Consider the following 22,469-nt stretch of genomic DNA (forward strand, 5'->3'; position numbering starts at 1 on the left):
GAGGTCAGCTCTCAGCCTCCTGCCTCCTCCCTGGTGCTCTCCTCTGTGCCCCATGTACCTTCCTTTGGTGCTTTCTGAAAAGACTTGGCCTAAGAGAAGACAACTTATGGGGGTGTAGAGGGCTGGGGAGGGAGCAGGGGCAATAGGAACAACTGAACTTCATTCTTGTACTTCAGATGCGTTTTTTCCTCTGCCTCTGTTGTTTGTGTTTAAATGTGGCTGCTTTGGAGAGGCTCAGATTTCAGAGTGTACTTGGAACCTTCTAGATTGTTGTGGGATAACCAGTACGTTTTTCAAGTAAATCCATGAATGTAAAGGAGCTCTTAGATAATAATCTAGTTTTTTCCAAGGGAAATAATGAATATACGTTTTAAACCAGAGGAGATATCTTTCTTCTTAGGAAAAAAATTATACCTTTTCTTAAATTGCAAAAATAAGGAAGAATGGGGGTGACTGGGTTTAGGAAGTTGAGGTTTGTGTTCGTGTATTTTTTATGTGAAAACTTGAGAAAGATACGGGTTTTGCAAGTGACACTGGTTTCTTTAGCCAGACATTACTTGTCCCTCTTTGGTGTGTGAAAGCTGTTGTCTTAATCAGCATTTTCTCGCTAATGGATGTTTTCTGTCCCCACTGAATGTTATAGAATGCTTTCCCATTCAGGCTTAACTTTGGAGAAACATAGATTCAATGTAATCAGGGTCAAATCCTTAAGGTGCCAGTTTTGTAACTTTTTTGTATCCTTTTGTCAAGACCTTATGTTAATTAAACATCTGTTGAATATATTCTGAGTTCTAGACACTGTTAGTGTAGCCCTTCAATCTGGAAAAAGTTCCAGAGGTAATATTGGAGCAGAGCTATGAAGGAGGATCAGATGGGGATGCTTTCAAGCTACTTATGTCATCTGTGTCTTAGTGGTTTATGAATAAAATTGTATTGACAGTAAACCTAACTCATGGGATCATTGAGGATTAAATAAGATAGTATGTATAAAATGCTTAGAGTGGTGCCTGCCCCATAGCCTGTACTCAATAAAGGTTAGCTCTTAGAATTAGTTGTCTAGAGTGTAGGGTGTGTAAGAGAAAATTCTGCATGCCATGCTAAGAATCTTAACACTAGGCGTTGGGGAACTATTGAGAGTTATTGGGAAAGGTTTTTTTTTCTTTCAACTTTTTATTTTGAGATGACTGTAGATCCACATGCAGTTGTAAAAAATAATACAGAGAGATCCCAATACACTTTATCTAGCTTCTCCCAATGGTAGCTTCTTGCATAACTACAGTACAATATCACAACAGGATATTGATTGAGCTTGATACAATCCATCCACCTTATTAAGACTTCACCAGTTTTACATGTAGTCATTTCTGTGTGTATTTTATGCAGTTTTTTCACATGTGTAGATTTGTAGGACCACCACAACAGTCGAGATACAAAACAGCTTCATCACAAGGATCTCTTGGCTACTCTTCTATAGCCTCAGCCACCTGCCTTCCCCTTTCCTCCAGTCTCTGGCAACCACTAATCTGTTATCCATCTCTGTAGTTTTGTCATTTTAAGAATGCTGCATAAATGAGATCATGTATATGTAACCTTTTGAGATTGGCTTTTTTCACTCAGCATAATTCCCTTGATCTATCTAATTTGTTGTGTGTTTCAATAGTTCTTTCCTTTTTATTGTGAGTAGTGTTCTCTGTTATAATGTACCATAGTTTGTTTAACCATTTACCTGTTGAAGGACATTTGGGTTATTTCTAGTTTGTAGCTATTACAAATAAAGCTGCTTTGAACATTCGTGGATAGGATTTTGTGTAAATAGAAGCTTCCATTTCTCTGGATGTATGCCCAGGAGGGTAATTGCTGTGTCATATGGTAAGTGGATGTTTAGTTTTATAAGAAACTTCGATACTCTTTTGCAGAGTGACTGTACAGTTTTACATTCCCATCAACAATGTATGAGTGATCCACTTTCTCTGCATTCTTGCCGGTATTTGGTGTTATCATTACAGGCATACCTCATTTAGTGGTGCTTTGCAGGTATTGCGTTTTTTACAAATTGAAGGTTTGTGGCAACCCTGGGTCGAGCAAGTCCATCGGTGCCATTTTTCCAACAGCATTTGCTCACTTTGTGTCTTTGTGTCACATTTTGGTCATTCTTGCAACAATTCAAACTTTTTCCTTATTATTATATTTGTTATGGTGATCTGTGATCTTTGACCTTACTATTGTAATTGTTTTGGGACGCCACAAACCATGCCCATGTAAGATGGCAAACTTAGTCAATAAATGTTGTGTGTGTTCTGACTGCTCCACCAACCAGCCATTCCCCCATCTCTCTCCCTCTCCTCGGGCCTCCCTATTCCCTAAGACACAACACTATTGAAATTAGGCCAGTTAATAACCCTACAATGGCCTCTAAGTGATCAAGTGAAAGGAAGAGTTGCACATCTCTCACTTTAAATCAAAAGCTAGAAATGATTAAGCCTAGTGAGGAAGACATCTCGAAAGCCAAGATAGGCCGAAAGCTAGGCCTCTTGCGCTAAACAGTTAGCCAAGTTGTGAATGCAAAGGAAAAGTTCTTGAAGGAATTTAAAAGTGCTACTCCTGTGAACTCATGAATGATCAGAAAGCCAAACAGCCTTATTGCTGATATGGAGGAAGTTTTACTGGTCTGGATAGAAGATCAAACCAGCAACAACATTCCCTTAAGCCAAAGCCTAATCCAGAGCAAGGCCCTAACTCTCTTCAATTCTGTGAAGGCTGAGAGAGGTGAGGAAGCTGCAGAAGAAAAGTTTGAAGCCAGCAGTTGTTGGTTCATGAAGTTGAAGGAAAGAAGCTACCTTTGTAACATAAAAGTGCAAGCTGAAACAGAAGGGCTGATGTCGAAGCTGCAGCAAGTTATCCAGAAGAGCTAGCTAAGATCATTAATGAAGGTGTCTACATTAAACAACAGATTTTCAATGTAGACGAAACAGCCTTATATTGGACTTTCATAGCTAGAGAGGAGAAGTCAGTGCTTGGCTTCAAAGCTTCAAAGGACAGGCTAACTCTTGTTAGAGGCTGATGCAGCTGGTGACCTTAAGTTGAAGCCAGTACTCATTTACTATTCTGAAAATCCTAGGGCCCTTAATAATTATGCTAAATCTACTCTGCCTGTGCTCTATAAAGGGAACAACAAAGCCTGGATGACAGCACATCTGTTTACAACATGGTTCACCAAATATTTTAAGCCCAGTGTTGAGTCCTACTGCTCAGAAAAAAATATTTCTTTCAAAATATTACTGCTCACTGACAATGCACCTGGTCACCCAAGATCTCTGATGGAGATGCACAATGAGATTAATGTTGTTTTATGCCTGCTAACACAACATCCATTCTGCAGCCCATGGATCAAGGAATAATTTCAACTTTCAAGTCTTATTATTTAAGAAATAAGAAATTTTGTAAGGGTATAGCTGCCATAGTTGGTGATTCCTCTGATGGATCTGGACAAAGTAAATTGAAAACCTGGAAAGAATTCACTATTCTAGATGCCATTAAGAACATTTGTGATTCATGGGAAGAGGTCAAAATGACATTAACAGGCGTTTGGAAGAATTTGATTCCAGCCCTCATGGATGACTTTGAGGGGTTCAAGACTTCAGTGGAGGAAGGAACTGCAGATGTGGTGGCAAGAGCAAGAGAACTAGAATTAGAATTGGAGCCTGAAGATGTGACTGAATTGCTGCCATCTCATGATAAAACTTTAATGGATGGGGAGTTGCTTCTTATGGATAAACAAAGAAAGTGGTTTCTCGAGGTGAAATCTACTCCTGTTGAAGATGCTGTGAAGATTGTTGAAATGACGACAGAGGCTTTAGAATATTGTATAAACTTAATTGATAAAGCAGCAGCAGGGTTTGAGAGGATTGACTCTAATTTTGAAAGAAGTTCTGTGGGTAAAAAATGCTGTCAAACAGCTTCTCATGCTACAGAGAAATCGTTTGTGAAAGGAGAGTCAATCGGGGCAGGCCTGCTGGCGCAGCAGTTAAGTTCACATGTTCCGCTTCAGCAGCCCGGGGTTCGCCGGTTCGGATCCTGGGTGTCGACCTATGAACTGCTTGTCAAACCATGCTGTGGCAGTTGTCCCACATATAAAAAGTAGAGGAAGATGGGCACAGATGTTAGCTCAGGGCCAGTCTTCCTCAGCAAAAAGAGGAGGATTGGTGGCAGATGTTAGCTCAGGGCTAATCTTCCTCCAAAAAAAACCCCAGGAGAGTCAATTGATGCGACAAACTTCATTGCTGTCTTATTTTAAGAAATTGCCACAGCCACCCCAACCTTCAGCACTACCACCCTTATCAGTCAGCAGCCATCAACATCAAGGCAAGACCCTCCACCAGCAAAAAGATTATGATTCACTAAAGGCTCATGATGGTTAGCATTTTTTAGCAAGAGAGTTTTTTTTGATTAAGGTGTGTACATTGGTTTTTTTTAGACATAACACTATTGCACACTTAATAGACTTCAGTATAGTATAAATATAACTTTTATATGCACTGGGAAGCCAAAAAATTCACGTGACTTGCTTCACTGCAATATTTGCTTTGTTGTGGTGGTCTGGAACCAAACCTGTAATATCTCTGAGGTATGCCTGTATTTTTATTTTAGCCATTCTAATGGGTGTGTCTGATGTCTCATTGTAGTTTGTTTTTGTTTTTGTTCTCCTGAGGAGGATTTTCCCTGAGCTAACATCTGTTGCCAGTCTTCCTCTTTTTGTATGTGAGCTGCCCCCACAGCATGGCCACTGACAGACGAGTGGTGTAGGTCCACACCCGGGAACCCACCCCAGGCTGCTGAAGTGGAGTGCGCCAAACTTAACCACTAGGCCACCAGGGCTGGCCCTCATTGTAGTTTTAATTTGCGTTACCTAATGGCTAGTGATGTTGAGCTGAGACATGATTTTTAAGACTCGCGTTTTACTTTAGGAAGATTAGTTTTGAGGCAATGTGGAAAAAACCTGTCTAGGAGAGAGAGACAAATGACAGGGAGCAGTCAGCAGTCACATGTGTCAGTGCACGTGAGAGAGGCCAGGGGTCTGTGTCCAAGCATAATAGTGAGGGTGGAGGAGAGGGGAGAGATTTAGGGGCATCTCTGGAAGGGGAGGGAAGCATTGGGGTGCCTGGGATTGGTGGTAAGAATTTAAAACTATTAATGGACATATGGGAAGAGAAGGGGAAGATTTGGGAGGTAAGAATGAGTGTGCTTTTGAACATGTTAAATTTGAAGTGCATCCAGGTACAATGATCAGCAGATAGTTAGAGCATAGGCAAGAAAGAGAACAGGGAAAAAATGTTGGAGTCATTAGTGTGTCTGTGTAGATGAAGCCTTGAGTTGAGCAACTTACCCATGATGGCTCCCAGAGCAGGAAGGGGGAGAACCTGGGGAGCTAGTATGTGGTCCTGTGAAGTTTCTGGGGACAGCGTCCCTGTCCACTGGGTTAGGGGAGAAGTGACATTAGGGTATGCAGTGGCAGCAGCAAGCTCTTCCTCTGTAGGGGAAGAACTGGAAATGGAGTCACTGTTGTGCCTTTTATCCCCTAAGTTATTAAGTCAGGTACCAGACAGCAAGTTTCCTTCATGTGACTGAGCCTCAACTTGAAGAAACAGGAAGGATAATACCGCTTTTATAAAATTTGAGGAGTCCGCATGAGTTTCATTTTCATTATCCTTTCATGTTTCCTAAACTTTTAAATTTAAGTACTGTTTTCCTGATTTTTACCATATCCTGTATCCTCTGAATTTTTTTTTACTTAAAATATTTCTTTTACTCTACTGTTTTTTTTCCTTTTTGCTCAGCCTTGACCTAAGCAAATAATGGGATTATGCAAACTATTTTTTACACACATTAAAATGGATGCAAAACTGTCAAATGTTTTCAAAAGTTCACATGCCATCTAGAATCTTCTTGCATGTTGCTTGTCAAAACCCCAAATCTCTTAGATACATTTATCTTGCACTTGTCTCATATGATAACAGTTTGCTGATAGAGGGAACCAGCAAGATGACAAAAAAATTTCCGGTTCAGAGATGGTATAAAAATAGATAATTTAAGTAGTTGGGAAGCAGAACGACTATATAAGCATACAGTTTTTAAAAATGTAAGCAGCTGATTGGGTAGAGATTACAATGTCATGTCACATGATCATAACCATCATTTCTATATTAATTGTTAGAGAGGAAATCTGGGACAGGACCTCCCAGATGCCAGGTATGCCTAATAACCATCAGAAATAAAAAAATAGTACCTCCAAGTAGCAAAAAATAAGGATACATCTGTGGCTCTTCATTGGAAAACAAGGTTTCATTCACCACCATTAGCCTTTGATAGGGTCCGGTTGACATGGAAGCGTGAAACTGTCAAACTGAGGTCAGGTAAAGCGCCAAGGAAGAAATCCTGATTTGAAACAGGCCAGTGATTTTTTTTTTTCTGAAGCTGTAAGCAAAGTGGCACAGTCCACAGTTTGCCCATGTCTTAGTATGGTGACCAAATCTTTCCTTTGGAATAGTCTTTGGGAAAATTGCTCTCATCAGTCACATCTTCAGATATTTGTATCATATCTGCTTAGAGATAAAGTAAAAATAATGCATTTTCACATCTACCCTTTGTTTAGGGCAGTTAAGGTAATGCTTGTGGCCACACACAATTTGATGCTTAACAGACTTCCTTTAATCTTGAAGTGTTAATAGGGGTGCCTTCTGTTACTATTAGTCCTTTGAGCCTAAGTATTAACCTTGGCTGGCGTGAGGCTGGCATCGTTTCAACTAACGTGAAGATTTATGTCTGGACCACTCCGTCATGCTGTTACTGTGTCTGAGGCATGACGCTCCAGGCACAGCTCCTTTTCATATAAATTGCATTCATCTATGCACATGTGGATCACATAACTCCATGAGCCCTGGTTTGTTTGTGTTAAGATTGTGCTGTTGATTCATTTTTTAAATTTAGCAAACATTTGAGCACTCTGCAGATGCATGCACAACCCTGAACAAAGTAGTGTGGTGCAGATGAAGATAGATTGATGCTGGGCCGGCCTGCCCTCCAGTAGAAATGTAAACTCATAGGTGTGTACACAGATTACTGTAATTTAGGTGCTGTGGAAATTAATAAGAAAGACAGAGTGCTTTGCTGTTTGAGATCAGGGAAGACGTCAGGAAGAGGCAGCATTTGATTGGAAACCTTAGGGATAGGTAGAATTTGGAGAAAATGAAGAACATGCCTGGCAGAAAGAGTTATGGATGGGGAGGATGAGGCCCCATTGGCTTTAAGCATAAAGTGAAGTCACAGAGGTAGAGGGATAGGTCCGTGAGTTTCAGATAATCTATGTTCTTGAGTAATAGGCCAAGCAGTTTGGATTTTAGTTGCTTTAAATTAAAATTTAAGCAAAAGCAAGACAAAGCTATTTGATGCTTTTATAAGCTTTTTTTTTGTTGTGGTCTTTGGTTGTTTTCTTATTACTCTCAAGCCAAAGGCAAGGGTGACTTGTTTTCCACCAGCATGTCTAATCTAGGAAAGGAGGAAGAATGGAAAATAAGCAGAAGTCGATTAGAGTTCATGTGCCATTGTTGCTGCTCACTCTTTTTTTCCCTTCTCTCAAGTGTTCCATTGGTGGAATTTTATTTCTACCAACTTAGAGTATTCTGCCTGTAGGAAAGGTGGCAAAGCAAGTATTCACAGAGTCCAGGGACCCTCACGTAGTGTCTCCTTTGGTTCCATGTTAGCCTGACCCTTTAACCTTGGTTGGAGTTTTCATAATTAGTGAATTGAAATATTTTGGTGAGCTGACTTATATCCTAGAGATCAAGGATCTGGCTCTAATCTCTTACTAGAAATATGATTCTAAGATAAATTATTATGAAAGAATTATGGTCTCATTATAGAAAATGTGCAACTTGTAGAAGATTATAGAAAAAAATAAATCACCCTTAACCCCTCTACCCAGAGACAACTATTGTTATCGTAAAATAGTTTTGTCTAGTACTTTACACTTTTAGAGACTTTGAAAGCTTTTCTTTGAGGACTAAGGGTATATGAATTTGCACCTTTATGTTTTCAAAGTCAAGACTATTACCTATGAGTCTACTTGCTTTTAGGAAGGAGAGCAGGGTAAAGGAGATTATGCAGTCTCTGCATTATTCTTCTCTTGATTGGTACTCAGTGACTCAGCAGATTTTCTGGACAGTCAGTGATAGGATGAGTAAGAATGCCTGCTTTTTTTTCTTTTCCCTGTAGGCATCCATAAAGCTTTATAAAGCTCAGTACGGGTGTGATACGGTATCTGGCATGGGGCCAGATGTTGGTCTCCAATAGCAGTCTGGAGCTCTCCGGTGGAGATGACAACAGCGCTGCTATTGGTGCAGAGCCCAAGTGGCTTTCGTGCATGGCGACTGAATCTGCAGCGCCGTGGGTCTCCTGAGGTTGGCCTGCTGCGTGATCATGAGCTCCTTCACACAGTCTGCCGCAGGGCTGCTGCCGCCCTAGGAAATGCTGCTTAAGGGAAATAAATACAGCCTGTTGGCGTGAAAGGCGCTTTCTGTCAAAAGGGAAGAAAAGTCGTCGAACCAGCTTCCTGTTTTTTTGAGCAGTTTTAATTACCTAGGTCTTTATTTTGTTAAGATATATGACTTGGAAGTTACAAATGGTTAATGAAAACTTTTTAATGAAATCTTGGTTCTGCTTTTAGGTGGCCTTTTGCTAATGCTTTCTTTAATGTCTCACCATTCTTCCCCTCCCTCTTGATCAAAAATTAAAAGGTCAATGCCAGGAACGGGAAGCAGGGCCTCCAGAAGTCTTTGCGGTGGTTGAACCTGTCAGTATCAAAATTACAGACTAATGGGAAGTTAATTTGGTGCACGGAAGTCCCCTGATTAGCAGAATTAAGCTTGTCCATCCCTTCCCTCTCCACCTCCGTTTTAGGGAGTTATCCTATTTAGATAATTAAATGTTGTATGTTTTAATTATTTAAGATTATTTTCTGAATTAGTTGTTCAAAGAACCAACTTAACTCCATTGTTAGATATCCGATGAAAACTTCTGTTTACCAAAGCAGATACGTTTTCGAGCAGTCACTTAGTTTTCTTAAATGTTGCATCCTCACAGTAGAGAAAGAGCCAAACTGCCCAAATCTTTACCTTGTGTTTGCTTCTCACCATTGTCAGCAGTTCCAGTAAAAGGGTCACCTGACGGAACCGCTAATGTCTCATCCTGGGCGTTTAACATGGACACACTCAGGCTACTAGGCACTAAAGGAAGTTTTATTTACAGATTATATTTTGGCTTTTGTTTTTAAAGCTAAAGCCTGAAAATCTTGAAGAGACTTTGTCCAAAGCAAAAGACTAGCATTCTACTATCTAAATTAATGGTTCTCAGTTCAGGCTGCATATTAAAGTCACTTGAAGAATGTTAAAAAAAAAAAAAATTGATGTAGGGCCCTATCCCAGACCAATTAAACCAGTCTCTGGGGTAGGGCTCAGGCATCAGTGTTGTTCCAAGGCTCCCCTGGTGATCCTATTATGTACCCAGCACTGAGAACCTCAGTGCTGGATCTCATGGAATAAAGTCTTTTCTATCCCCTTAACCAGCGGGGCTCCAAGAGTTTCCTATGAGTCTTTTTTCCCCCGTGATTCATTTTCAGTTTAATCCTTTGAAACCTTATCATTGTAATAACACAGTTAATCTCACACCCAATGTAATAGGAACTTTGAATAAGTTTCTTGGAATTTAGCTTATGAAACGACTGAAAGCCCTCAAAATCCTGCTGATTATGGGGTAATGGTAGATTATGAACTGCAGAAAAATACCTGTTTTCCCATGGTGGTGGTGGTAAGTTATAGGCATTGGGTTCATATATTTCCCCATGTGAATTGTATTAATAACTGATCCTCGGCATGAGGGTAGCCCGGCGTAGTTGCAGCTGAGTGAACTCATGCATAGTTAATTCATAGCTGCTCTGTGGGAGGGCTGGGATTAGCAGGTGCCCTGAGTTTGAATAGTAGGCTCTTTCTACTGTATTCCACTTCCTCCGCTTGAAGGTTGTCTTCTAGAATTTTGCCATCCTTCCTGATTGAAGTGGCCGCCATTTGGGAGTTCTTAAGGGAAGTGCTTGAGATCATGTGAATAACCCAATGAAGTGAGGCTGTGGTGAGAATTGGAAGAGAAATGTCCTTTGTAGTTTTCTTTAGCTTAGGGAAAGCCTGAGGTCAGCTGGTCTTGGGAGGGCATCAGCTTTTAATTTCTTTTTTAATTTAAAAGAAAATTTAAATTTTTTTTATTAATTTTTTTTTTTTTTTGAGGAAGATTAGCCCTGAGCTAACTGCTGCCAATCCTCCTCTTTTTGCTGAGAAAGACTGGCCCTGAGCTAACATCCGTGCCCATCTTCCTCTACTTTATATGTGGGACGCCTACCCCACAGCATGGCTTGACAAGCAGTGCCATGTCTGCACCCGGGATCCGAACCGGCAAAGCACGGGCTACTGAAGCAGAACATGCGAACTTGACCACTGCGCCACCGGGCCAGCCCCTAAATTTATTTTAAATTTAATATTTAATATGTTGAGTCTCTTAAAACCTGTATCTCCTTGTGTGACAATTCCCCTTAAAAGTTTGTCTTTCTAGGTGTTTGTCATAAAGGCAGCAGTGGGTCAGAAAAACTTTAAAACTTGGGCCAGAAGGATTTCTAAGAAGAGGCTGCCCTTTCTGTGTTTAAGATCTTGTGAATTAAGGAGAGGAGGAATATGCTGTGGGGTCTGAGGCCTGTCCATTCTGACTGTGCCCCAATACTGCTTTCTTTGTGGGGTGTGCCACACAGGAGTATTGCAGTCTTTAACCCCCTTGGAAGCTGAGAGGTGCCTGTGCATTGCTGGTGGCCGTCTGCCGTCTCTGCATTCAGCAACAGCTTGGATGGTTCTCAGCCCTCAGGCTTGGGTAGGTTACCCTGCTGTTGTCCTGCTGTCAGGAAGGGATTTTTCAGCCTGGGCAATGATTTCTGGCCCCTCGTATATTGTCCCAGGGGCCTCCCTGCAGGGAGAAAGCCTGTGGTTGCCCTGTCAGCAGACATTCCACTCTGGCAGCCTGTTAAAATGAGATGGGACGAACCAGATAAGCGATGGCCATGCCGTGTGTGCTTGGAGCACTAACGATCACAGCCACGGGGATGGTGTTAGTGTGCACAGAGCGGGGCTAGTCTGTTGAGCAAGCATCTGTGTTTGCTTATGGATTGAACGTTCCTCGTTTCCCTCACCAGATGGCAGTTCTGTGACTGTGTTTCCCTGACCTTTGTTTGAACCATGGCAGAATCTGAATTTCATTGTCCCCATTTAGCTTCCCAGTGTCCCCACCCTGCCCCGTCGTCATAGCCTTGGTAGGAAAAAAAATGCTCAGTGTCTTCTGGCCACATAGTCCTCAGGAGGATATGCATGGCAGTCGTGTTTCCTTGTTGAGTGTTTTCTCTACTCCCGGGTCAAGCAATATTTTCCCTTTGGAATGAATCAGCTGCTGCGGAGTCCTCTCTCTGTGGCCGAGTCGTCTGGTCATGAGGAGCCTTTCAGTCTGCAGTGCCCCTTAAGAGAAATAAAGAGAAATGAGTGCCCTCATCCTGTCTCAGAAGAAGCTTGAGAAAGTTACTTCTATAAAGGATTTAAAGCATCGTAAGGTAAACAGCAAATAGTCCTCATAAAATACATTCCCTTAGATCAGTGTACATCAAGCACGAAGTATGTTAGCTGATTAGCTATGTGGGGTTACCTTAGCACTACTGACATTCTGGGGCCGGATCACTCTTTGTTGTGGGGGCTGTCCTGTGCATTGAAGGATGTTCAGCAGCATCCCTGGCCTCTACTCACTGGATGCACAGTTGTGACAACCAAAAATGTCTCCAAATATTGCCATATGCCCCCTGGGAAAGCCAAATCACCCTCTCTTGAGGACTACTCGGCTAAACTGTCCAGTACTGTAGCCACTAGCCACATGTAGCTATTGAGCATTTGAAACATGGCCAGTCCAAATTGAGATGTGTTATCTATAGAAGATACACACCGGATTTCAAAGACTTAGTACCAAAAAAGGATGTAAAATATCTCAAATTTTTTATTGATTACATATTTAAAAGATAGCATTTTGTCTATATTGCATTAATAAAAATATATTGTTAAAATTAGTATCACCTATTTTTACTTTTTTAATTTGGCTATTAGAAAGACTTGTTATATTTGTGGCTCACATTGTATTTCTGTTAGACAGCACTGAGCTGGAGTGTTGATCTACTGTAATTAATTATTTTTCTTTTTCCTTTTTCTCCCCAAAGCCCCCTGGTACATAGTTGTGTATTTTTAGTTGTGGGTCCTTCTAGTTGTAGCATGTGGGATGCCGCCTCAGCATGGCTTGATGAGCGGTGTCATGTCCATGCCCAGGATTCATACTGGCGAAACCCTGGGTTGCCGCAGCGGAGCACATGAACTTAACCACTCGGCCACGGGGCCGGCCCCAATTTTTTTTTGAAGAAGAAGATTAGTCCAGAGCTAACATCTGCCACCAATCCTCCTCTTTTTGCTGAGTAAGTTTGGCCCTGAGCTAACATCTGTGCCCATCTTCCTCCACTTTATATGTGGGACGCCTGCCACAGCATGGCTTGACAAGCACACCCAGGATCGGAACCAGTGAATCCCAGGCTGCTGAAGCGGAGCATGTAACTTGGCCACTACGCCACTGGGCTGGCCCCTGATCTACTGTAGTGTAGCCATTAATCTTGTATTAAGCATTTAGTTCCCAGTAAACCATTGGATTTAAATTATTGTTTTCTTTGAAAAGTTTTCCTGTAGACATGAATGTTATGGAGATAAAGAGCATGTAAAGTGTTACATATTAACCAGTTTGCTCTCCTTAGCACCTGCCAGTGGCATATTAAAAATTGGTCCACTGTTCAGATGACATATGTCTTCTATTTCCTTCCTTCTCGTATTGGATATCTCTATTTTTAAGGTATATGTAGTTGTATCTTAAAATTTAATTTATATTTCTCAGTTGGTGACATTGAATTTAGAGGCTGAGAGAGAGAAGCTTTTGAACCAGTTTAGTACATTATTCTGGATTTTGATCTTTTATAGATCCTAAAATGTAACTGGCGTAAAGGCAGTGACTTTGAGGAACAGGGTCTGCTTGTTCACTCCTGTGTCCCTGACACCTAGAGCAGTGCCTGGCGCATAGTAGGCCCCTAAGTATTATTGGATGGATGGATAAAAACATATGTTTTTCAGTAAAGGCTGGCTGTTCAAAATATATTATTTTATTAGTTACCTGATCACTCCTTTAGCTTTGTTCTCCTTCCCCTTAATGCTCATTTCGTTATGCAGAAAGTTTTCCTTTTTGTAGTGAAACCCATCCATCTTGCCTTTGATAAGTTTCTGGCTTTGAGGGAAGCTGGAGACTATCTCCCTTCCATAGCTGAGCTAAATAGTATGCTACTTAATTCTCTTTCTTCTGTTTGTTTCATCATTGTTATGTAACTTTTTGGGGTTAATCCCAGATGGGTTAACATACAGTGTGAAACCTGGCTCTCCATTCATCTCCAATCTGTTATTTATTTGTCCCGACAATGTTCACTGAATCATGTTTCCTACCCCATTAGATTATTTACACTGTCTTGTAGTAATCCCTTATAGCTTAAATATATTGTCTTCTCTCTTGGTTCGTTTCCATTTTTAATACATTCAACCTTAGAATATTGATAACTCACTTTACAGAATGTTAATATGGTAGGATAAACTTTAAACAGACACGCTTTTTTCCCTGGCATGCTTGGCCAGGTGAGCTTTCTCAGGAAGCCTGGAGCAGAAGAGAAGTCGTGCATCCAACCAAATAGTTAGAAGTACGAGACATCTGTGCAGTGACTGGCAGGGAAGTATAAAGATACTTTTATGTTTAAATATCAGTCTGTAATGTATCTATCTTTTGCATCTGCTAATCTTTGGTTTAAAAACAATCAGGAGGCTGGCCCGGTGGCATAGTGGTTAAGTTTATGTGTTCCACTTTGGCAGCCTGGGGTTTGCGGGTTTGGATCCCAGGTACAGACCTATATACTACTCATCAAGCCACACTGTGGTGGCATCCCACATACAGAATAGAGGAAGATTGGCACAGATGTTAGCACAGGACCAATCTTCCTTACCAAAAAAAGAAAGAAAAAAATCAGGACCCGAATTTGCAATTGAGTAAAATAGTTTATTTACGTTCTACTATTCTAACCATGTACTTGTGACTTTAAGTTTGGAATCTCTCATTTGCTTATGAAGAGGTTAGTTAGGAGAGTCAGAGTTTATTTTAATCTGATCCTCACCCTGGGGAAGAGAGGACAGCTGTCTGTAAAGGTACATCTGAGGTCATTCTGTACAGTGGTGACTTATTTGCTTGTTTTTTCTTTGAAAGGCAACATAGCATAGTGATTAAGAGCCTCAACTCTGGAGCCTGGATTCAGATCTCTGCCGCTGCTTCCCACCTGAGTGCCTCAGTTTCCTCAGCTGTGAAATGGGGGAAATAATAGTACCGACCTCACAGGATTGTTATGAGGATTAAATGAGTTCGTAGTTGTAAAGCATTTAAAACAATGCCTGGCACATAGTAAATGCTATGCTGGTTGGTTATAAATTAATTTGCCCATATTTTCCTGTCATCTTCAAGTAAGCAGTTTGCCTTTACAGATACATACTAGTTAGGAGATCTGGCTAGAGGTAGATTGCCCTGGCTTTCTCTTTTCCTTGCTAAAGTCCCGGGGTGGGTAGGATAGCGGCAGCCTCAGGTCAACAAAATAGAACTGAAAGTACTCAAGCTAAGAGCAGTTCTCTTTTGCAATAATACTGGATACATATTCTATAATAATAAGGTTAATTGAGCAAACTGGATGGATGTCTAATTGCCAGAAGTTACATTCTTTACTCCTGTAATCCCACTGATGGAATTTATCCTAAATGAATTGGAAAGAGAAAAATAAACTATAATTGTTTATTATACAATTAATAATAAGCAGATCAGTGGGGAATCTAAATCTAAAGAAGATTCTTCAGTGGTGTGTCATGCAGCATTAAATCATATTGCAAATTGTGAGGCAACATGAAGATATTTTAGTTGACATTGAATAATAGGTGCCTAGCTCTGTACTACACTAAGGGTCAGGGATGCAAACAAGAGTAAGGCAGCGTGCCCTCCAGGATCTCTCACCAGAAGCATCCCACTGCAGTGGTACAGGGACTGGGAAAACGTAGAAACGAGGAAATAAATTCCCTGATCTTGAAAGAGTCAGGGAATGCTAAAAGAAAGAGGAAATAGTTGAGATAGGCCTTAAGATTTATCAGATGAATAAATTGGTATTATAGTTAATACGTATTAAGTGTTTGTTATATGCCCAGTACTTGCTAAGCACTTTTCATTATCCCATTAATTCTTCTCAGCACCATGTGGTGGGTGCATGCACCATTGTGAAAATGAGTAAATTGAAGCTTAAACTGGCTAGGTAACATGCTGGTTGGTGACACAATCAGCATGCGAACCCGTGTCTGTCTTCTGAAATCCATTCACAATCACTGTACTTCACAATGGCCTCCAACTATGGGAAAATTCTGTCTAGGGAGGTATTCATACTTTAAGACCATAAAGAAAATAGTTTTATTGGAGTAAGAAGATTTTCTCTTGATTTTCGTGATAATGTTATTTTAACATTCAAGAGTTCTTGCCAACACCTAAGCATCTGTTGCTTATTGTTTTGAGAGACCTGTTTCTGAAGGAGCTGGTGCGGCTATGGAGCAGGATTGTTTCCTTCAAAACAGGGGATCCCGCATAGATCCTCTTATGTCCGTCAGATATTTCATTGTCCTCACCTAGGCAGTGAGTAAAATACGATGAGATTGACAGTTCGGGAAGTAATGTAGGAAAGAATAGCAAAAATGGGACATGACTTGGGAAGCGGGTTGCTTAGAGTGGCAGCTTTTGATTCTCTTAGATCAAGAATGTAGACTTCTCCAATACCTGTACTGTGGGAAGTCCTATTCTATGTTTTATTGTTATGTGAAAATTTGAGGATTGGTGCTAGTTTAACCACTTTTATTGAGGTTTATCTTTGTTTGGGTAAAATTATATGGGGTTTATCTTTGTTGGGGTAAAATTACACTGAGTGTCTTGTTCTAGCATCAAAAGCAGTACAAGAGCCCTCAGTCTCTGTCATGTGACAAGCATTTGATGATGCTGGTGTAGTGGTCATGGGATGCCGTGGGGAATGAAACCTTGCCTGTAAACTCATCTGAGACCTTTTTAGGAGCCTCTGCGTTTGACATTCTCCCATACAGGAAGTAACTTACTACCCAGGAGATGGTGGAACATGACATCATTATATACAATCAAAGGAACAAAACTCCTGCAATAAGAGGATTTTGTTGTTGATGTTAAGTCCATTCACTTTTCTGTTCATATATTTTGATGAAAACCATAACTAGGCGTTTTAGTGATGAAGTGAAATTAGTGTACTATACACATAGAAATTGGCATATTCTGATTCATATTCCAGCGTCTGGAACAGTCTTGCACATAGGTGCTCAGTACATTATTTGTTGAAAGAATGAATGAAAGAAGATGTGACGATTTTAGTTTCCTCTTAATGCTACTATGTTATTCTCATATAAGAATGCTAATGGATGGCATGCCAAGTTTTCCTTTCCTTTTTTTTTTTTTTAAAAGATTGGCACCTGAGCCACCATCTGTTGCCAATCTTCCTTTTTTTTTCTTTTCTTCTTCTTCTTCTCCCGAGAGCCCCCCAGTACATAGTTGTATATTTTAGTTGTATTTAGTTGCCCTTCTGGCTGTGGCATGTAGGACACTGCCTCAGCATGGCCTGATGAGCGGTGCCTTGTCCACGACCAGGATCCGAACTGGCGAAACCCTGGGCCACCAAAGCTGAGCACATGAACTTAACCACTCGGCCATGGGGCCGACCCCAAGTTTTCCTTTTCTGATGCTGTAATGTCAAAAGATGTTTATAAAACTCTCCTAACTCTTGAACTTGGTTATTCTGGAAAGACAAAAGGAAGAATAAAGTTGAAGATATCACACTACCCTATTTAAGACTTACTACATAGCTGCAGTAATCATGTTAGCGGTATCAGTGGAGGGATGGACAAATAGGTCAATGGAATACAGTCCAGAAATCGACCCACACAGGTATGGCCAACTGCTTTTTCCATAGGTGCAAAAGCAATTTAATGGGAAGATGATAGTCTTCAACAAATGGTGTTGGAACAACTGGACATCTGTAGGCAAAAAATGAGCCTTTACCTAAGTCTTACACCTTAAACAAAACTTAACTCAAGGTAAATCATAGAGCTAAATGTAAAACTATAAAACTTTTTTTTTTGAGGAAGATTAGCCCTGAGCTAACATCTGCTGCCAATCCTCCTCTTTTTGCTGAGGAAGATTGGCCCTGAGCTAACATCTGTGCCCATCTTCCTCTACTTTATATGTGGGACGCCTACCACAGCATGGCTTGCCAAGCGGTGTCATTTCTGCACCCGGGATACAAACCAATGAACTATGGGTCGCCGAAGCAGAATGTGCAAACTTAACTGCTGTGCCACGAGGCTGGCCCCTAAAACTATAGAACTTTTAGAAGAAAACATAGGAGAAAATATTCATGACCTAGAGTTAGAAGAAGAGTTCTTCGACATGATGCTAAAAGCACAATCTCTAAAAAAAAAAAAAAATCAATAAATTCAACACGATCAAAATTAAAAATTTTTGCTCTGTGAATAGCCCTATTACGACAGAAAATATTTGCAAATCATCTGACAAAGAGTTTGAATCCATAATAGATAAAGAACTCTCTAAACTCACCACTAAAAAAACAATCCACTTAGAAAATGGGCAAAAGACTTGAACAGACTCTTTACCAAAAAGGATGTATGGGTGGCAAATAAGCACAGGAAAAGATGTTCAACATCATTAACCATTTAAAATCATGATAAGACGTGACACCATACCTAGTTGAGTGGCTAAAATAAAAAATAATGACAATATCAGGTGATGACCAGGATGTGGAGAAATTGGATTTCTCATACTTTGCTAGTGGAAACATAAAATGTTACTGTGATAAATTTCTGTGACAACTAATGTTTGAATCATAAGTCATGCCAAGCTGCTTTATATACGTCTCATGCTGTCAAAAGTTGAAATAAGAAGCGAGATCTCCTTTCCCGTACAAATTTGTAGTGGATATATTTTCTGGGCTTAAGTTACGGCTCCAGCAGTGTGTTTCAGAACCTCAATGAAGTACAAAGGAAACTGCCATATTTCAAGGTCCATTTATTTTAGAAATAGATAGTGACGATGGTTGCACAATATTGTAAATATAATTAATGCCTCTGAATTGTACACTTAAAAATAGTAAAAATGGCAATTTTTATGTTATGTGTGTTTTACCGCAATAAAAATAAATCCATTTAATTGTGCCATTCAGTAGCTTCCACCTAACTTTCAATTGGAAGTGATTAGTCTGCATGTAATGGGAGGATAAAGGCAAACGTCAAGAGAAAAATCGAATAGAATTCTATGATGCCTTTCAAGAGGTGAATATGCTCAACTAAAATCATATACTCGTGGATTGATTTTCAGTATTTGGGAGTACCTATCTGTGTGAAAAGACATTTTCAAAGATGAAATTATGAAATTTCATTACAAGGCAGCATTAACAGATGAAGATTTGCAGTTGATTTTGATGAAGGGAAAATGATTTTAAACTCCAATTAAGTGAAATGTTATTCCCCTATAAAAGAATTCCATTCTTCTCATTAGTAGAACTGTATTACAAAAAATTGTACTCAATTATTATTACTATGTTTTGAATTTTGTCAGTAAACATTTTGTGGAAACTTCTTTTTGTAATACAGGTACCTACCTAATAGTCTCAATTTTGCCTCTTGGCCCACAAAGCGTAAAATATTTACTATCTGGTCCTTTACAGAAAATTTTACCACCCCCTAGCTTAGAACATTGGTTTTTCACACTTTCTTCTTTTCTAACGTATGCTTTTAAAGTGTCCACAATTTCACTCTATTCTCAGCTTTAGCTTCATCCCACAAATTTTGATGTGTTATCATTTCTTACCACTTAGCTCAGGATATTTACTAATTTCTATTTGATGTCTTTTTTAACTTGTATTATTTAGAAGTGTATTCCATAATTGCTAAATATTGGAGATGTTCTTGTTATCCTTGTTGCTGAATTCTAATTGAATTCCAGAGTGGTCAGAGTCTGTACACAGTCTTTTGAATTTCGTTGAGGTTTGGTTTATGGCCCAGCATGTAGTCCATTTTGGCAGATATCCAAAGGGCACTTGAAGTTGTGTTATTTTAATTTTTTTCTCTTCTTCTGAAGCTTTGGATTTCCGAGTAAGTCTGGTCCTTGTAACATTCTGTACCTACCCTGTACCTAGTCTCAGTTTCTACTTCCTTGTAGTAGGTATGTTTGTATTTTTGGTGTATCTTTCTTCTTTCTCAACCCTGTGATTTTCTTTTCTTCCCCTTGTGCTTATAAGCAGCTTAAAGGTAAAACAAAACACCTTTGTTGCATGCTTGAATCTCAGCCACCTGTAGTTCATTATTAGGTGCCGTGGTCCTTAACGACTAAGTAAGTGTTCACCTTGTACCTAAGGACTTTATATGAGTTGATTCTTTTCTTGGTGTTGACTCATTTGTCGTGTTGTGGTATTATTCTTTTGAAACTGGTCCACCTCGCCTTTGACTGAAGGAAGAAAATGTGCTTCCCAGTTGCTGGGGCAGTGTACTCTCTGATACTAAGCCATGCCTCATCTGAAGACGCCTAACTGTGCACGTACTTCAGCTATTCTATTGAGGAGAGAGCTGCCTGGGCATGCAGGTGACCCTCATGCACGAATTCTGCCCTTTTATTTCTGCTCATAGTGGAGTTGCCTCTGTTCTGTGTGGAAAAGAAGTGGTGTGTAACAATAGAGACTCTGCTTTGTGTAAGACAGGTGCTGCACCGCTCACCTGTTTCTTGATTTAGAGATCTGTTCTTTCTTGCTCTTTCACAATTATTGCTGGAAATATTTGTGATCATGTGAGATAGAGATGATGTACTTAGAATCCTTACTTGAGGAAAAGAATGCTTCTGCTTCTCCAACAGGAAGGCATAAACTTTGAATTACTTTTAGAATAAATGGGGACAGATGTGTCCAGATTCTTGGCCCACCCTCTTCTGCCATAGTCAGACTTTGGATTATATGCATTTTTGTTAATATGATTAATTGGTATTTATAAGCTTTATAGTAAATATGTGTAACTTTGTATTTCAACTCGTGACACCTTCTGCTTCATGCTGCAGAAATGTGGGTACTGGAGCTCTCTCGCTGTGCAGCCAGGGTGAGAGCCCCTGTTCTGCTCTGTCTGTTGCTGGTAAGAGAGAGAGAGGAGGCAGGTATACCTTCTGGTTTTTCCTGCATGACAGAGCTGTCTAATTGGGGGTGAGTGTGAAGTTTTTGTCCCCCAAAGTGGGCAGTAGAATTTGCAGTGAGTAGTGAAGTAACTGACTCTCAGTCCACACTGGGAAATGAAAGATAAAACATTTTGTGTGTGTGTGAGAGGAAGATTAGCCCTGAGCTGACATCCGATGCCAAACATCCTCTTTTTTTTCCTTGAGGAAGATTAGCCCCGAGCCAACATCTGCACCAGTCTTCCTCCACTTTGTGTGTGGGATGCCTCCACAGCATGGCTGATGAGTGGAATAGGTTCACGCCTGGGATCTGAACCTGTGACCCTGGGCTGCCAAAGTGGAGCATGCAGAACTTTAACCACTCGGCCACAGGGCCAGCCCCAAAACATTTTGATGATAAAAATATAAATTTTAGAATGTGCAACTCAAAGAGTGAATCCTAATGTAGACTCTGGACTTCAGTTAACCATAAGCTATCAGTTTTGGCTCATCAATTATAACAAAGGTAGCACATGAACACAAAATGTTAATCATGAGGGTTGAGAAGAGAGGGGGAGATGAGGAGGTACATGGGAACTCTGTACTTTCTGCTCATGAAGTCTATTTGTTTAGAAGTTTTAAGTCTCTGGTTTACATGTTCCTTAGGAAGTTCATATCATACAAGTTAGTGTTCGACTCTGATGCTGGGATTTCTCAGGTAGGATGAATCTCGTTTGCAGTTTGAGCTGCTGTGTCAGGGAGATTTGCCCCTCTCTGTTTTTCTCATGTTCATTAACTGCTTTTGCCTTGTCTCCCTGTCTGTTGAAACAGTTGGAATGCCAAGATGCCTTGGAAACAGCAGCCCGAGCTGAAGGCCTTTCCCTGGATGCTTCCATGCATTCTCAGCTCAGAATCCTGGATGAGGAACATCCCAAGGGAAAGTACCATCATGGCTTAAGTGCTCTGAAGCCCATCCGGACCACATCCAAGTAAGAGACTCTTCTGGTCAATGATTTGTCCGTGAAGCACCAAAAGCAGTTTTGAAAATGTGGGCTAAGATTAGACCATTTAGGGAGACCTGTTTTTAGTCAGAGCTGTGTTTACTAAACAGTGTATTATAAATGCTGGCTAGCCTCTCCATGTGCAGTGACAATTTTCCACTGTGGGTTTTCTTTCCTTAGACACCAGCACCCAGTGGACAATGCTGGGCTCTTCTCCTGTATGACGTTTTCTTGGCTTTCTCCTCTGGCCCGCACGGCCCACAGGAAGGGGGAGCTCTCGATGGAGGATGTGTGGTCTTTGTCCAAGTACGAGTCTTCTGATGTGAACTGCAGAAGGTAGGCGTCTCTGGTCCACCCTTGTCTCCCACATACCGGATGCGTAGGGCCTGAGCTAGGAGTATGGGTCTGCCAGTGTGAAGTCCACAGCTCTGTGTTCTTTTAGCCTCTCAGCTATCCTATGGAGGGAGGGTAGCCTGGGGATGACTTTCTCTTTGCTCTTCTGCTTTATTTCCTATTTCACCTTTGATCCTGTTTTAACCACGGGCTTTCTCTCTCTCTCTCAGCCCCGCTTCTCTTCCTGAGTCTGCAGGGAGATTATGTTGCTGCCTTGTGACAGAATACATTATTATGGTAGCTGATTGTCATGATTAAAATCTAGTGTACAACTTTACATTTTACCACGGGATCCTTCAGGAAGGGTTGGGGACCCTTGAGAAAGAAAGTTCTTATCCACAAACAAATTCTGTTCAGGGATAATTTTTCAGGGTGGAAGGAAAGACTTTCGTTCTCATCCTTTTCTGTATCCTGAGAGGCTCCCTATACAGGGTAAATATGTAGTTACCCAGAAGGGTATTTTTTTCCAGAAGGCGAACACTATGTACGTAATTTTAAAGGAGAGACTGGTGTGAGTGGTGTCAAAGCCTGGAGACAAAAAGTGGTGGCAGGAGGGAAGCTAGGGTGTGTATATTCCCCTGT

The 22,469-nt window shown here is 40.7% G+C and overlaps 1 protein-coding gene across 2 annotated transcripts in view; it reads left to right on the top strand.

Annotated features, from left to right (window-relative positions):
- The window catches only part of ABCC5 (ATP binding cassette subfamily C member 5), an 84,634-nt gene that overhangs the window by 3,622 nt on the left and 58,543 nt on the right, over nucleotides 1–22,469 (top strand). For both annotated transcript variants that reach the window (XM_046657932.1, XM_046657933.1), the window contains exons 3-4: nucleotides 21,325–21,482; nucleotides 21,675–21,830. In XM_046657932.1, the coding sequence (XP_046513888.1) occupies nucleotides 21,325–21,482; nucleotides 21,675–21,830 (314 nt within the window). The remainder of the gene's footprint in view (nucleotides 1–21,324; nucleotides 21,483–21,674; nucleotides 21,831–22,469) is intronic.

The sequence above is a fragment of the Equus quagga genome, chromosome 4 (genome assembly GCF_021613505.1).
Source record: "Equus quagga isolate Etosha38 chromosome 4, UCLA_HA_Equagga_1.0, whole genome shotgun sequence".
Taxonomy (NCBI): Eukaryota; Metazoa; Chordata; class Mammalia; order Perissodactyla; family Equidae; genus Equus; species Equus quagga.